Source organism: Vulpes vulpes, chromosome 14, assembly GCF_048418805.1.
Source record: "Vulpes vulpes isolate BD-2025 chromosome 14, VulVul3, whole genome shotgun sequence".
NCBI lineage: Eukaryota > Metazoa > Chordata > Mammalia > Carnivora > Canidae > Vulpes > Vulpes vulpes.
The window spans coordinates 62,949,647-62,965,193 of record NC_132793.1 but is presented as its reverse complement, the minus strand read 5'-3'; the positions used below and the strand labels follow the sequence as shown (position 1 = coordinate 62,965,193).

Here is a 15,547-nt window from a genome sequence, read left to right as displayed (position 1 = left end):
CTCCAGGGTAGCAACCTACAACTTTAGATCCCTATTGGACATTCCACTTCTCTGTCCTAGCAATAATTAACTCATTATAATTAAAACTAAATTAATTGTTTTCCTCCTAAACTAGCTTGGCCTTGCTGACTCCCTCCACTCTCCCTCTATGCCTTCCTTCCTTCCTTAGTTCCTTCTTTTTAAATCTTTTAAGTAGTCCTGTTGACCCTTCATTCTAGAAACCACGTTGATAAATCCTCCTATCCCCTCATCTCTGACATCCAGTTTCCCTTAACTATGAAACATGACTACTGGTCTATTGAAGCCCCTCCTTATGAACAGTACCTGGACTACTGCAGTACTCTCCTAACTCCTCTAACTCATCTCCCTGCTCCAGACTATGCCCAGCCTCTTTCCTGTGTTATGAAGCCAAATTTACATACTGTAATATTTGTTATCTAATTTCTCTACCACAGTTGTTTTAGCTATTTTCCACTGTTACAAGATCAGTCTCTAGAGTGTTGCTGTCAAAATACTCCACAGTCCAGCCTTAGCCAGTTTCTGTAAAACTTTATTTTATCCTCATAGCTTCTAGGCTTCTGAATATCTCATTACTCTCACATGGAATGCCCTCTCTCTCCATAGGTCGCCCATCTTTTTCAACCCTTGGTTCAAAGTCCTCTCCTCCTATGAACATATTTTCTATATGACCACTTTGGTAATTAGGTCCATAATGTGCCATGCTGTCATCTTTTATATTAACATCTATTATTGTTTATGTTATTTATGTCTTCATGTATTATCTTTATAAGTAGACTAAAAGCTCCTCAAGAGCATGGAAAGAAACCTCATTGGTCTTTGACTATCCCACAAAGCCAGGCACAGTGTTTTAATCCACTACATACATAATAGAATTTGAAAATTGAAACTGAGTGACAAGTCAAAAGAAGGTAGCTCTGAGTACTTCGGTAATCTTCACTGCTTTTACTAAACAAAAATAATAAAAAAAAAAAGTGAAAGATTTTTCAAGATATTTGTGACATTTAAAGAAGTCACTCTGCTCTAAAAACGTGCAAAGCTCTTGGAAAACATATGTCTTAGTCTAGTGACTCCACAGAAATTCATGACAACTTAAGAATCATGTTAAAAATGAACTGGAACAGTCTTTGCAAGTTTGCAAAATTGGGCCTAATATATATTTGAAAGATCTCATAAGACTATTGTGTTCAACAAAAATAAGAAATGTAAAAACACCTAGCTCAGTCCCTGGTAAAAAGCAGTTCCTTGATAAATGCTTTCTTTTTATTCAAATGAATATGCTTAGATGAAGCTTAAAATATAAATGAAGCAAATTAAGAAACTCCTTTGTGACCACTCTTCCTTGTATTCTTAACTTATTTTAAAGTTTTGTTGTTCTTTATGTGTTTGTGTCATATACTCCCTAATCTACTCTCAGGTGTTTGACTTGGAGATTGTATCTTGTGCTGTGTTTATACAAAAGAGAGTTTAACTGCAGACACCAAGGAAACATTTGACAATCTAAGTAGATATTAGGTAAAGATTATCAATTTTCTTCGCACCTGCACTTACCCTGATATTTTAGAAAATCTGAGGACCCCAGGTACTCAAATCCCCCCTATGTTATTAAAGCTTATGGCAAATTCCAATCAGAACCTTTAGACTAATGACAAATTAATAAACCCATTCTACTAATCACAGGGACTCTGAGTGTGATGAGGTTAATAACACATCAGGAAAGGATCTTCTAAGAATGTCACACACTCATTTTTCTGCCCTTATTTAAATACCTTGGCTTCTATCTAAGCCATGTATATGTTACACGTTGGAAGGGCCAATTTCAGAGTTGACAAAGTGTGAAAAAAATGTATGTCTTAGAGTGGATGTAATGTGATATGAATATTTGTGTATTTCTTTCTTTCTTCCTAGACATGTACCACTGGCTGTAATAATATATTTTATGATTAGAAAACCTGCAGAAAGGAAATTTACAATGAATGAAGACAAAATAATATCTAAATGTTATTTTTTAAATTTTATTTATGGTATAAAATGTCAATAATAATTTCTGGATTGAGGATAATGTAATATGCTGTGTTATTTTCAAAATCTGGGTTTAAAACTTCGATACAGTGATTCAAAGGGTAAGTGCTAAGTTCAGTTTGTTTCAATACTTGATTTTAGTGTCTGTCATAGGTGAAAAAGCTACTATGTGATAGATCTACATTGGAACAAGTCTGTCAGTAATTGTGCTTGTGAAATTAAGGCACTTGTTTTTTTTTTTTTTTTAATTTTTTTTAAATTTTTATTTATTTATGATAGTCACAGAGAGAGAGAGAGGCAGAGACACAGGCAGAGGGAGAAGCAGGCTCCATGCACCAGGAGCCCGATGTGGGACTCGATCCCGGGTCTCCAGGATTGCGCCCTGGGCCAAAGGCAGGCGCCAAACCGCTGCGCCACCCAGGGATCCCAAGGCATTTGTTTTTCAATCTCAGCTATCAAATAGGCAAAGGCTGTTGTTGACAATTTACTGATAAATATTCATTAATCATGATGTCAATTAGTTGTTCTTGAAAACAAACTGAAAAATTTTTCATTTTTTTATTTTCAAGAAAAATATTTAGTAATCACTGAAACTCTTATTTGGAACATTTTAAATTATGTTAGAAAATCCTATGTCTAAGTTCTTAAGTGTGTAGATATGATATTTTTATTTGTGATACTGGTTTTTATAAAACTAATATTTCTGGCTTTTAGAAAATAAACTATCTTAATAACTTCTGGTAGCATTTTATATATTTCTGCCATCAGTTTTCTTTCCCAACAATCTGTATGTGCATGATATCATGAATATATTTTTTCTTGCAATGCTACCTCTGTTTTCTCTCCAAAATCCATTCATTTAAAACAATTATCCCAACAGTTTTCCAATAAAGCATTCTTTTTATTTAAAAAAGTAATATACTGAGGTAGCTGGCTGGCTCAGTGTGACTCTTGATCTTGGCATTGTAAGTTCAAGCCCCACATTGGGTATAGAGATGACTTAAAAATAAAATCTCAAAAAATAAAATTTTAAAAAAGTACTTTTCTGGTACATCTTTCATTTAATTGTTGTCAATGAAATAAAACAACTACTTTGTGTATCTATTCTTTGAAACATAAGGGACCAAATACCCAAGATGAACTATATCAGAAGCATCTGAGCTTTCATTCAACTCTTTGGTAAATCTCATACATTGTAGAATTTATAATATGTTTCTTTAAATATTCACTATTTTCTATGTAACGGTATTTACTGACAAAGAAATAAAGAAATGCATTTCGGTTTGTCACCATAGTGTTTTCCATGTTCTCTCATTTTCACTGTTTTAGGAAGGACAAATGTCCCCTTAAGCTAATGACTATTTGTCTTTTAATGGTTAAATATCACTTAAAACATTCTTGAAAACAATTACAGAGGTTTGTCTTCATGTTTTGGATGCTTAGTATTGAAATCTTTTACTCATCAATCTTTTACTTTCCAACCATCTTTAGTTGGTATCTCAAGGCACGATACCTTCTTAGGAGGGATTCATGTTTAATAATAATGTATGGGAGGTAATATTTCAAATTGTTTTCCCATATATTTCCTTTTTTAAAATCTTTTTTTGACCAAATCTGATTAGGTCATCATCATTTTACCTTACAAATATGGCTGAGAAAGAGGTCATGTCAGAAATAGAAATCAGTGTGAGGTTATTGTTTGTTCTTTCTTGCATTGTCAGTATTAGTTTTCATCTGCAGCTGATGTGTTGATCTATGGGAATATGGTAAAGCCACCTGTATGTTTTGTAAGGATTAATTTTGTTAAGACTAGATTCGGAAATACAAAGGACGAACTTAATTCAGTATTATACCCTGAAAACCAATGAAAAAGTAGGCCATTCTTTCCATCACCCCCCAAAACTGCCTCAGTCAGACCAAGAAGAGTTACAGTGACAATCTTCATATGAAATTTTAATAAAGTTTCACTTCTTTTCTTCTCATACACCAGAGAATTATCTTGTACATCCCCAGGGGTGTTTGTACCCATTTGGAACCAATTATAGCAGTTTCTGAGCACCAAGAGGAGGTACCTACTTTATAGTTTATCTTTAGCCTCAACTGAAGTGCTTGGCATATAGTAGTAACTTACTTAGTAAATATCAATTGAATGAATAAGGGACTTAATGTCTAGTCTGTAAATATTGTCTGTCTTACATAATGTAGCAATAATGAAGGTTGATCAATGCCAACCTAAAATAGGGTAGAGATGGAGAATCATGGTATTCTCCTACCGTCATATCTACCTGGAATGCACAAAGTGGTTTATACAGTCACTTTCCTCCACATTTTTTTATAGTGATAGTGACAGTTTTATGGAGAATATTATTTAGTAAGGAAAATCACAAGAACTGATTTCACAAAGTAAGCTTTTTTTGGAACCTGAGTTTCTTTGAAAGATTATGGAAGAATGCAGAACACCTTTAGAAAGCAGAATTGTTCATCAATAGAATGACTTGAAAGCCACAAACAAAATAGTGCTACTCATAAAACATGGTATGTTAACTATAGATTATGCCTCCCGAATTACTCAAAATCTATGAAATATCCAAAAGCTATAATGAAGGAGAGATGGCAACAACTCAGACAAGAACTTAAGTAATGAAAAGCTGACATTTTCCAACTTCAATTAAATGGCTTTACTAGATTCAAAGGCAGTTTAATAGGGCTTGGACAGAATTAAAGCATGACTATGAAAGGTCACAGATAGATAATTGATTCGAGTTTGTAATACAAGGTTGCTGTATAAGAGCCACATTATTTAGGATCTCCATGGAGAAGAATGAAAGAAAGACTAGTCCCTTCGATTGACTTTAGTATGTTCAGTTAGCATATTTTACCATTGAAGGTTTCCTTAAGTTAATGAAAAAATATTCTTCTTTAAAGATGAATATAAAGGGAAAAGTTTTATTTTAAAAATCCTAAAGAAGATTCATTAATATGGCTACATAATACACATTCAAAGGAATCTTAATGCAAAATCATGTAAGTAAGATGAAATCATTTAAGAAGAGAGGACTTAATTAATAAAATAAATGAGGAGTGCCTCGGTTGCTGAGTCCATTGAGCCTCTGACTCTTGGTTTTGGCTCAGGTCAAGATCTCAGGGTTATAAGATGGAGCCCCACGTTGGGCTCCTTGTTCAGCAGGGAGACTGCCTGAGGATTCTCTCCCTCCGCTTCTACCCCCTCTCTAAAATAAACAAGTCTTTAAAAAATAAAATAAAATAAAGAATAGTGTAACTCATGGTTCTAAGATACACTGCCCCTAATAGAAACAATGCACTGAATTCAGAACCATAGGTCCTTGGGGGGAAATACTTGGTCAAAAAATATATAGTTGCTAAATGGTGTGCTATTTTTTACCTAAACACTAAGCAAGTAGATCTGTTAACAAGAGAAAAGAAAGTAATAGTTGGTGGTTGCAGTGGAAAAAACTTCAAGGAAAAATATAAAATTGAACATCACAACAATCTTCTCAAGAATACGAATTTTACTCAGTAGAGTTAAGGTTAGTCATAATCATCGACTACTCTGTGAATACTAACATGAACACAACATATCACAGAAAATTCTGAATTGGTAATTAAATAAAGACGATAACCATTTGAGTCATTTTCATTTCTAGGTTCCTTGGTCATAAGGCTCACAGTAAAAAAAAAAATTACAGGTCCCAAATGGTGGGAAAAGGACTCAAATAGTTTACAAATCTTATAATTTTTAGAATTTTACTTGATTTTATATCCTGGAAAATTGCTTCTTGGGGAATGTGTTCTTACAAAAAAGAGAGAGAGAGCAAGAGATACCTTTGCTTGATTCTTTCCTTTTAGTTTCTTTTGGAATATAATTCCATTCCTTTGGAATGCTCTCACGCAAACATTCAGGAACACTATGCTTGTTGAGGTTGGTCTCACAGTTTCTCCCAGGGCTCATCATAAATATTATCTGCTGTACAATGTCCTTGACAGCGTCGGTCAGTGCCAATCTCAAGCATCGGATGACCTCTAGCTCAGACTCCAAAAACGTTGAGACTTTAGAATTAGACAGTATGTTATAGTTAGCAGAATCTGGCAATATTTTGTGCCTTATTCAGCTGAGAATTCAGTTTCTCAGTAATCTAGTTTAAAGCTATAGAAAAGGAGAGCTGCTTTTAACCTTGAAATCATATAATTAATAAACAGTCCATAAACATTTGAAAAAAAGAGTTTCTTTTTAATAATAAAATGGCAATTCAATTAACAGTGAATAGCAGTATTTGCTTGTGGTTTAGAACTCTAATGGTAGAAATATAATGGTATGACCTTCTTAGATGACAGCTTGGCAATAATATCAACACTTTAACATTTTACTTACCTGCTAACCCACTTATTCTGTCTCTAGGACTTCATCCTAAGAAATTAATTATAATTATGTAAAGTGTATAAAGGAAAATTGAAAAATACTCTAAATATCCAACAATTGATTATTTGTTTAAATAGTTACACATCTATACAATAAAGCCATATATTGTTCAGTAAAAAAATAAGTAAAGGAAAAGTACTACATGCTATTTATATTAAATACACACATGTGCACACAACCACACATAAAAGAGTTAAAAGATGTACTCTTCAGCATTAATGGTGATTATCAATAACTAATGGGATTTCAGATATTTTCCTCTTTTTTTCTTCTTTTACTTTTCCTTCTTTTGTACCCTCCCTCTCCTTAACTTCTTTCCTTCTTTCTGCTATCCTGCCTTATTTCTGATTGCATAGATTACCCACAATGACTATGTACTACTTGTGTGATTAATACAATAAAATTTTACTTGTTTCTTAATATGACAGGGAAGTCTTGGGATAACCACTTGAATTAAAACGGAAAACAACATATATGTTTTTCCCCTCAAAATTTTAGGTGATATTTCTTTTGTTTTAAAGTTTAATTTAGGTAACCTCTACATCCAACATGAAGCTTGAACTCACAATCCAGAGGTCAAGAATTGCATGCTCTTCTGACTGAGCCAGCCAGGCACCTTAAGGTGTTATCTCTTAAATAACTCAATACATTGTTAAAAGCACCATGCTGCTGGGACACCTGGCTGGCTCAGTCTCTTGAGCAACCAACTCTTTATTTCAGCTTAGGTAGTGACCTCAGAGTCCTAGGATGGAGCTCTACCTGGAGTCTCATGTGAAGCCCTGTATTGGGCTCTGTGTTCAGGGAGTCTACTCTAGCATCCACTCTCTCCCTCTGCCTCTTCCTCCACAGTCTCTCTTCCTCTCTCTAAAAAAAAAAAAAAAAAAAAAAAAAAAAGAACAATAATGTCAAAGAGGATCCTGGTAATATCCAATATTGAGAGTTTAACTTTTAACATGGTGCAATCATCAAGTGAGCTGTTATTCTTTATGGAAATGGTGGAGGATATAGCAATCTATCTTTTTAAATGATGCTTCAAGATTTTAATTCATTGAAAGGCATAAAGAAGCCTTCTTCCTGTATCTGTAATTAATGTTTACTTTGGTTGAACTCTTTGGAGTCATGGATTAAATACATCTCAGGTATCTAAAAATTCTAGAAAGCCAGAAATTCCCCTATTTCCTTTTATTAAAAGGGTATGTTTATTGCTTTTAAAACAAAATCAAGGTATTACAAATAATACACAAAATAACAGTCCTATCTCAAAGAATTATTTAAAACCTACATGAATTAATTTGTGGGCACTTGACACATTATGTAAGTATATGCTATTATTATTATTATTATTATTATTATTATTATTACCTAAGATGAGTTTCCATAAAGTTTACAATATTTTGGTATAGGGTGCCTAGTATTCTTTTGATGAAGGGTTCTGAAACAAGTTGAGCATGGGATACTATAAGGGAGGATTCAAGTAACATCCACAGATACCTATGGTAGGGATAAGGTACAGATCTAGCAAAAAGAAAAGGAAAGATAAGAAGAAGAGAGAATAAAGAAAAGAAAGTAAGTGACAAGCCCTTCTGGTTTCTGGCTCCACATATAAAGAGCTTGGAAGTTACCACTTTGTCCTAACAACAAGTAAAAAGCTGAACAGTTGGAAAAATCAACTTCTCTTCTTGGATATGTAGAGAGGTGAGGACACAAGGCAAACTACTGCCTCCAAGATAGGAGCGATAGAGATGACAAATGCAGGGAGTCACAGCTTACTGGAGTGGAGACTCACAAGCAGAACCTACCATGGGATCTAGTGCCAAGGAAGGAAGTCTGAATTGTAATTGATGAACTGCTGGGGTTCTCAGTGTGGACAAGTCTGAGAGTTAAAACTCCAGGGGGACCCTGTCATGTGGAGGCTGCCACACTTCTGTGAGTTTTACCTCTATGAGTTCAACTAGGTGCCCGTAGTAAATGTCAGAGAAAAATCCCCAAGAGCTTCCAGCAAGACAAGAGGAAAAGGAACATTTTGAAATAAGCCAGAGCACTCTGTTCTTCTTAAGGGCTGCGCTTGGGAGAATCAACGAAAATAGACCATAACTCACTGGGATATTATCAGAGCCAAACTGACTTAGAAGAAGAGAAAAGTACCCAACTCCATTCCACTCTAGCCATATTCTCCTACGCAAAATGGGAGAAAAAACTGAGAAATGTTTGTGAACTATGTCATCCAGAGGCATAGGCCCACTAAAAGACTGAGGCCTAATCATAGGACTATAGAATGCTTCTCCTCCCCAACATCTCTCCACCATATCACTAAATGCCTCTTTATAGCAGTTATTTTACCCAAAACATCATGTTTGGCTTTAAAGAAAAAATTACAAGACATACTAAAAGGCATAGAATGCAATTTGAAAAGACAGAGCAAGCATCAGAAACAGACATGGCGATTAGAATTATCAGACCAGGAATTAAAATAACTATGATGAATATGCTAAGAGTTCTAATGAACAAAATAGACAGCATGCAAGAACAAATGAGCAGTATTTGTAGAGAGATGGAAATCTTGAGAAAGAACCAAAAAGAAATACCAGACATCAAAAATACTGTAACAAAAATGAAGAATGCCTTTCTAGGGCTTATTAGTAGACTGGACATAGCTGAGAAAAGAAACTCTGGGCTTGAGGATATCTTAATAGAAAAAAATTTCCAAGGAAATCTTTTATGGAATTGTAGTTCCAAAAACAACGTATAAAACAGTTTATAGGTCAACAGCCAAAATGTATATGATGTAAATAGTTAATAGACTAAGAGGATAGCTACTAAATTCTTATTCTTTGTTTTCCCAAGGTATTAAGATTTAAAGCCAGGATATTAAGTATAAAATAAAGCAAGAGCCTTTTTACCTGGCCTTGAAGGTGGGGCAACCCATGAACACTTTCTATTCAAATATGCAACCTATTCTGGCTTTAATATCCATTCAAGCTTAGGCAAAAGACCAGTACAAATGGAAAAGCCTATTATCCCCAAAGGAACCATAGAACATTCTTGCCTTGTAGAAACAGAGGCACTATGGTCATAATAACAAACACTTTTACATTTAAAGAAAAATACATTTGAAGAAAAGAAAATTTCCTCCATGAGTTTGTTGAATAAATGCATCTAAGATTCATAAAATACTTATTCATGTGCTACTAATGTCTTATATTCTCAATAGCAAAACATAATCTATGGTAAATATTAAATTAAATTTTTATAAGAGGACGCTTCCTAATAATAATTGAAAAAGAAAGTCTGCATCACATAATCCATCTCACAACCTTCCTTCACATTGTCCCAAGTATACTTTAGTTTGATAGGACCTAATGGTTAATGATTCCCAGAAGAAACATTTATCCTGAAAAAAAAATTGTAAGATAAACTTTTATAAATAACAGATTCAGCAAAAGTGACATCAATAAAACTTTCAAAGCATCTTTAAAGATATATTTAATTATCTCTACACTTCTTTTCCAAATAGTAAATTCTCATACCTGGAATGTTATATAGAAAGTCCCATAATTGTTCTTCTTCCATGTAGCTCACAAAAACATTTCCAAATATTTGTGGAGAAAAATTGCAATGGTACAATACTTTAAAGATGGATTCTATTAAGCTGGATCCTTGGTTCAGATTGTTGTCTGTATTAGAAGCTTGTTCTTGAATGGTACGATCTTGGAAAGAATAAAACTGATTTATTAAGATAAGTATCAGTAAATGTGATTAAAGTCTTATCACTTGGGGCATCTGTGTCCAACTCTTGATTTTGGTTCAGATCATGATTTCAGGGTTATGAGATCAGGCCCCACATCAGGCTGTGGAGCCTGCTTGAGATTCTCTCCCTCTCCCTCTCTCACAAAATAATAAATAAATAAATTAATTAATTCTTGTCACCCAAGCATAATGCATTAAAACTGCATTTGATTAATATTTACATAATAAGAGAAATGCCACATTCTTTCAGAGGTAATAGCCTACCTAACCCAATGTTGTTATTGAGATACTTATGATATCTGGGGAGAAAACTGTGCAAAGAGCCACAACAACATCACTTCAAAAGGCAAAGCTAGTTTACCTTTATAACAGAATTCTCTTTCTCTCAAAGAAACAGATTTTTTATTCTTTTTGTTATTTAAAATTAATTTATAGATTCATGCTAGAAACTGTAAAACAAAAAGCCATAGATAAATAAGAAAATTAAAACTGTACCAAATACCCCCAACCAGGATAGCCTATATTTGGTTTAGTGTTTCATTTGTTATATATCACATATACATAAATGAATATGTGTATGCATAACTTGAACACCAAATAGAATTATTCTATACATATTCTTTTGTTATCTAAAACTTGTTTTTAAAACCAATTGAATCGTTTATTTCTCTTTTTGATTTGTGTCCTGAACGTTATTGTATCCTTTATTCAGAACATAAATTTCATGGAAAATTCAGTTATAAACTTCTGAGAATTATGCTGTAAATTTACAAAGAAGTAAATTTACAAATATTTCTCAAATCCATAGATCTTGTCATTTGAGAATGAAGAGGTTTATTAATTGGTTTCTCAGTAAAACTATTTAAGGAATTCTCACAAAGACAAAGCCACTTTAATTGCCCTTTTAAGCCCTCTTCTGGCTCCATTATGACTCCTTCAAAGATAAGTAATCATAAGCTCTTATACTACTGTATTTATAGGTTGGACTGGAAAGGTGAAATAATAATTTCTATTTTATTTGGACTATTAGCATGATATGCCCAGTATCATAATATGTGAAAATATTTATTGGATTAAAGATAACATATAACACTGTATTTTAACTATTAATTACACTGGAGTTAAAATAAAATAAAGTGAAATAAACATCTTGTGTCTTGTATTTTAAATTTCTTGAATAAATAGAGTCTAGATCATTTTGGAATGAGTACATTTCTTCTCCATGCTCATTTGGAAGCTTATTACTTTTATGTTTCCTCTAGATAATTTTATCTCTGTGATTTGATTTTCATGACCTAGAGAACCTTCCTTGGAATTTTTGCTAGGACTATTGATAAAGTGGCATTCCTTCTCTACTGGGGTTGCTAAGCTGATAAAAGTAGGCTGGAAGTTCCTAATGGGTATTCTGGGGAGGACCTGACTGAGAATGAATCCAAAACAGTAAGAAGCAGAACCAAGAGACAGAAAGAATATTCCTGATGATATGACACTGAACACCTGGATCCAGCAATGTCTATATATTTATGTTAGCTGAACCAATACATTCCTCTTTATGTTTAAACCAGGATAATTTGGGTTTCTATGGCTTGCAGCCTAAAACATAAAAGGTTAAATGACAAAGAGTCCTAATCTAGGCATCCATATTTCCATCTTGTTTATTCAGATAGTTTCAGTAGTTCTCTGTCCTTCCCACCCTCCAATTACTCTGACATACAATTATCAGTAATCCTTCATGTCACTCCCCCACGTGCAAACCTTCCCTTGTTCCTCCACTTTGTTAGACATTCCTTAGCTTGACAACCAAGAGTTTGTAAAATCTTTTCCCAAATTATATTCCAATCCTTAAATATCTGTTCCACACAGACTGGTTTACTTGCTCTTATAAATGTTCCCTCCATCTACCTTTGTTTGTTTATGTTTTTTCACTAATCTAGAACATTCTCCTGCAATAAAATCCTCACGGTTTAATTAATCAGTTGATGTGTCAGCAGTCATCTTACACTAGATGCTAAGGCTTATGCCTTCCAGGGATTTACTGACTGTGTATATGTATATATGTTTGTGAAAGGAGGGAATGAGAGGTATGTGACCAATCATTACAGCAATATAAGGATAAGCAGGGTGGCCATACACCCTGCTCTTCTCCGGGCACTCTGGTTTATGTCTGTTTTTCCAGCATAATTATTACTAGCATCCTCTTTTAAAAGTGTCCGAGTTTAGATGACAAATTATTCAATCACCTTAAGTCTAAGTGGTTTGAGTATCAGGTCACTGTGAAAACACAGAAGATGATGTTTTAAACTTTTTTCAGAGAACACAGAGGAGACCATGTATCAGCTAAATCTTTAAGGAGTAGAAGTTTATCAGCATGACAAGACTGAGGTATTAGTACTTTCCAGCAACAAAGAAGGGTTATTGTAATGATGAGAAGGCAGGTAGCTACTGGTACAGCTGAAGTGTGCCAGGTGTGAGGGAGGTGGGAGACGAAGCTAGTCAATCAACACAGCATGAATAATCTAAGGCTCCATGAACCGTGCAGTGACAGTACAGTTGGAGAAAGGGGGTGGGATATGAGGAATAATTACAATAAAAAATAATTATTATTGTTATTACCATATAAACCTGTCAAGATGCCTCAATGAAATATGATTTTTTATTTTTCTGTTTTCCTTTGCCCTGAAATAAAGTAATCTGTTTCTGTTTACTTGCCACAGAGGGTTTTGTTACTGGAAAAGCACAAATACACTGAAGTCGGTTGCCCTTCTAGATTAAAAAAAAAAAAAAAAAAAAAGGAAGGAAGGAAGGAAAGAAGGAAAGAAAACTAAATCTTTTGAATTGTTATTTGAACTACATGAAAGTCATTTTTTTATAGGCCAGAAAGTTAAAATATTGGCACTACCATATGATATCAAAGTAGAATCGTGTGTGTCCTGGTAGGTGGCTCTGAAAGTGGAGATGCTCTGGGACTGGAAAGAAAAGCCACTGGGTGTGCAAGGAGGAGCACCTGCACTTTGCTGATAGTGCAAAAACTTTTCGCTGATAGTGCCCAGGGAGGTGGTCACGGTGGGGCACCGAGGGAAGCCGGCTCCCTGCCACAGGCTGTTGGCCTCATCTGAGTTTTCAAGCCCCACTTGCCTGCTGCACCGAAGGACCAGATGGACAGGGAATAAAAGCTGTCTCTGCAGTAGCTAGGTGCCCTGGCCACCGATGATCAATAAAAGTCCCTCATGAGGGACCACCCTGGGACAGGGGGAGGAGCCCTAAAAGTAGTGCTATATAGTACCAACTTGGTAGGATGGGTCTCAGAATTTTCATAACACTGATCTGCAGACAATAAGTGATTTTGGTATGTCTTATTTTTTTTTTTGTTTTTTTGTTTTTGGATCTGTCTTATATATCTGACTTTATGAATTGAGGTTTCCACAGCTCTCTAAAAGTAAAGTTACTATTCGTGAAGTACTTACTGTATGCTAAACATCCCTCAAACTGCTTTATATCTCATTTCATCTTCATCATACTTAATGCTGATGATCCCAGTTTTATGGATGAACACAGTAAAGTTAAGTAACTTGCCCCGGGATCACAAAGGGAGTAAGAATTTGCCTGTGCTGTTTACATTAAATTAGAATCGCAAATGTCTCAAAGCCTGCTTTGCCAAGTTTTTGACAGTCACCTCCGAATGCAGATATTTGGCATGGGGTAATTTACTGCCTTTAATGCAAAATACTTTAATTTCTTATAACATTCTACAATTTCACACACATTATCTCAGTACATTTTATTATCAGACTTTGTAAGACCGTGCACCTTGTCTGTAGGCATCTTCCAACAGCACGGGGAGCAGTGCTCTGCTTTAATGAAGGTTTTAATACTAATGAAGGAAGAAAAAAAAAAGGAGAGGGGAGAAAGAGATCTTTTGAGTATTTTTTGCTGGGTTTTGGTCCATCTAGAAATTGGATTTTTTTGGAATGACATTTATCTCTTGGTCACAATATTCAAAGATTTTTCCCCCCAAGCTTGTACCTTTCCAAGTTACCTTCCCCAGAAACCCACTTCTCTCTAGACTTCCTCCTGGCTGATGGGGAACAGAGGGCTTGTGCTTGTCAGCACAAGCTGACACTCCACAAATGACACACCTCTCCCCCAGGGTGGGATATGTGTGACATTCCTCGGAAAGTTCCCAACATCTTAATGTTAATGTCTTGCTAGAGGGAAAACAACCTTTAACCCGAAGAAGGCCTCCAGTATCTAGTAGGTCCTCTTTAGCATATGAAAATCCTTTTGAAACCTCCCTTTTCCTGACCTCTCCCAAGTCAACAGGTATATAATCAGCCACCTCTCACAAGCCCGGGGCAGTGGCTCTTCCAGCCCCTGGGGGCCTGTCCCTGTGCTGTAATAAAAACTGCCATTTTGCACCAAAGATGTTTCAAGAATTCTTTCCTGGTCATTGGCTCTGGACCTCACCCCACCAAACCTCACCCATATTCTAAAACGACATCAATAGCCATGCTCTCCTGGTTTCACAGTGCCTCATCTTTTCTATAGCTCTTTCTCTTTTATCATCTTGAGCCAGGTTGGCAAACTTTTTCTATAAAGGGCCAGATGGTAAATATTTGAGGTTTTGCAAGCCATTTGTTCTCCGTCTCAGTTGCTCAACCCTGCTGTCATAACATAAAACCAGTCATAGACAATATGTGAATGCAGGGTCAAGCCTGTAAATAAAACGATTTACAGGAATAGTAGTGAGAGGGAGAAGTGGCATTGGCCCATAGAGGCTCCCCCAGAACCATGGCCTTAGTCTTCTTCGGACCTCACTGCTTTATACAGTCTAGCTTAGCAATTCCGGTATCTTTTGATTTCAGAGACTCCTTTTGTGAAGAAGTTTCCAAATCCATCACCTCTAGCTCTAAGCTGCCCCTTTCATGTTCCTTGCTGTATTCTCTATTTCTGCCTAACACCCCACCATTGTCTACTCATCTCCAAGTTCAATGCCTTACCAAATTTTACTCCTTCTCTGAATTGTTAGATGTTATAAACTAAATATGTTTCTCCCCTCATCTCCCTTTCCATAATGAATCAAATGTTGACCTTTTAAATTATTTATTTATTTATTTAAGTAATCTCTACACCCTACATGGGCCTCAAACTCACAACCCTGAGATTAAGAGTTTCATGCGCTTCCAACTGAGCCGGTCAGGTGCACAGTTGGACTCCCCTTTGTGTGCCTTCTCTTCTCCTAACACTATTAATACAGCTTAGGCTTTCTTTACCTCTTGTTTTAATCAACACACTTCCCAGAATATACATTAAATCTAACTCCTC

At 35.3% G+C, this 15,547-nt stretch overlaps 1 protein-coding gene across 10 annotated transcripts in view; it reads right to left on the bottom strand.

Moving 5' to 3' along the window:
• The window catches only part of KIAA0825 (KIAA0825 ortholog), a 388,584-nt gene that overhangs the window by 200,666 nt on the left and 172,371 nt on the right, over positions 1-15,547 (bottom strand). For all 10 annotated transcript variants that reach the window (XM_072736775.1, XM_072736778.1, XM_025992891.2 and 7 more), the window contains 2 exons: positions 10,006-10,185; positions 5,884-6,108 (listed from right to left, as the gene is read on the bottom strand). In XM_072736775.1, the coding sequence (XP_072592876.1) occupies positions 5,884-6,108; positions 10,006-10,185 (405 nt within the window). The remainder of the gene's footprint in view (positions 1-5,883; positions 6,109-10,005; positions 10,186-15,547) is intronic.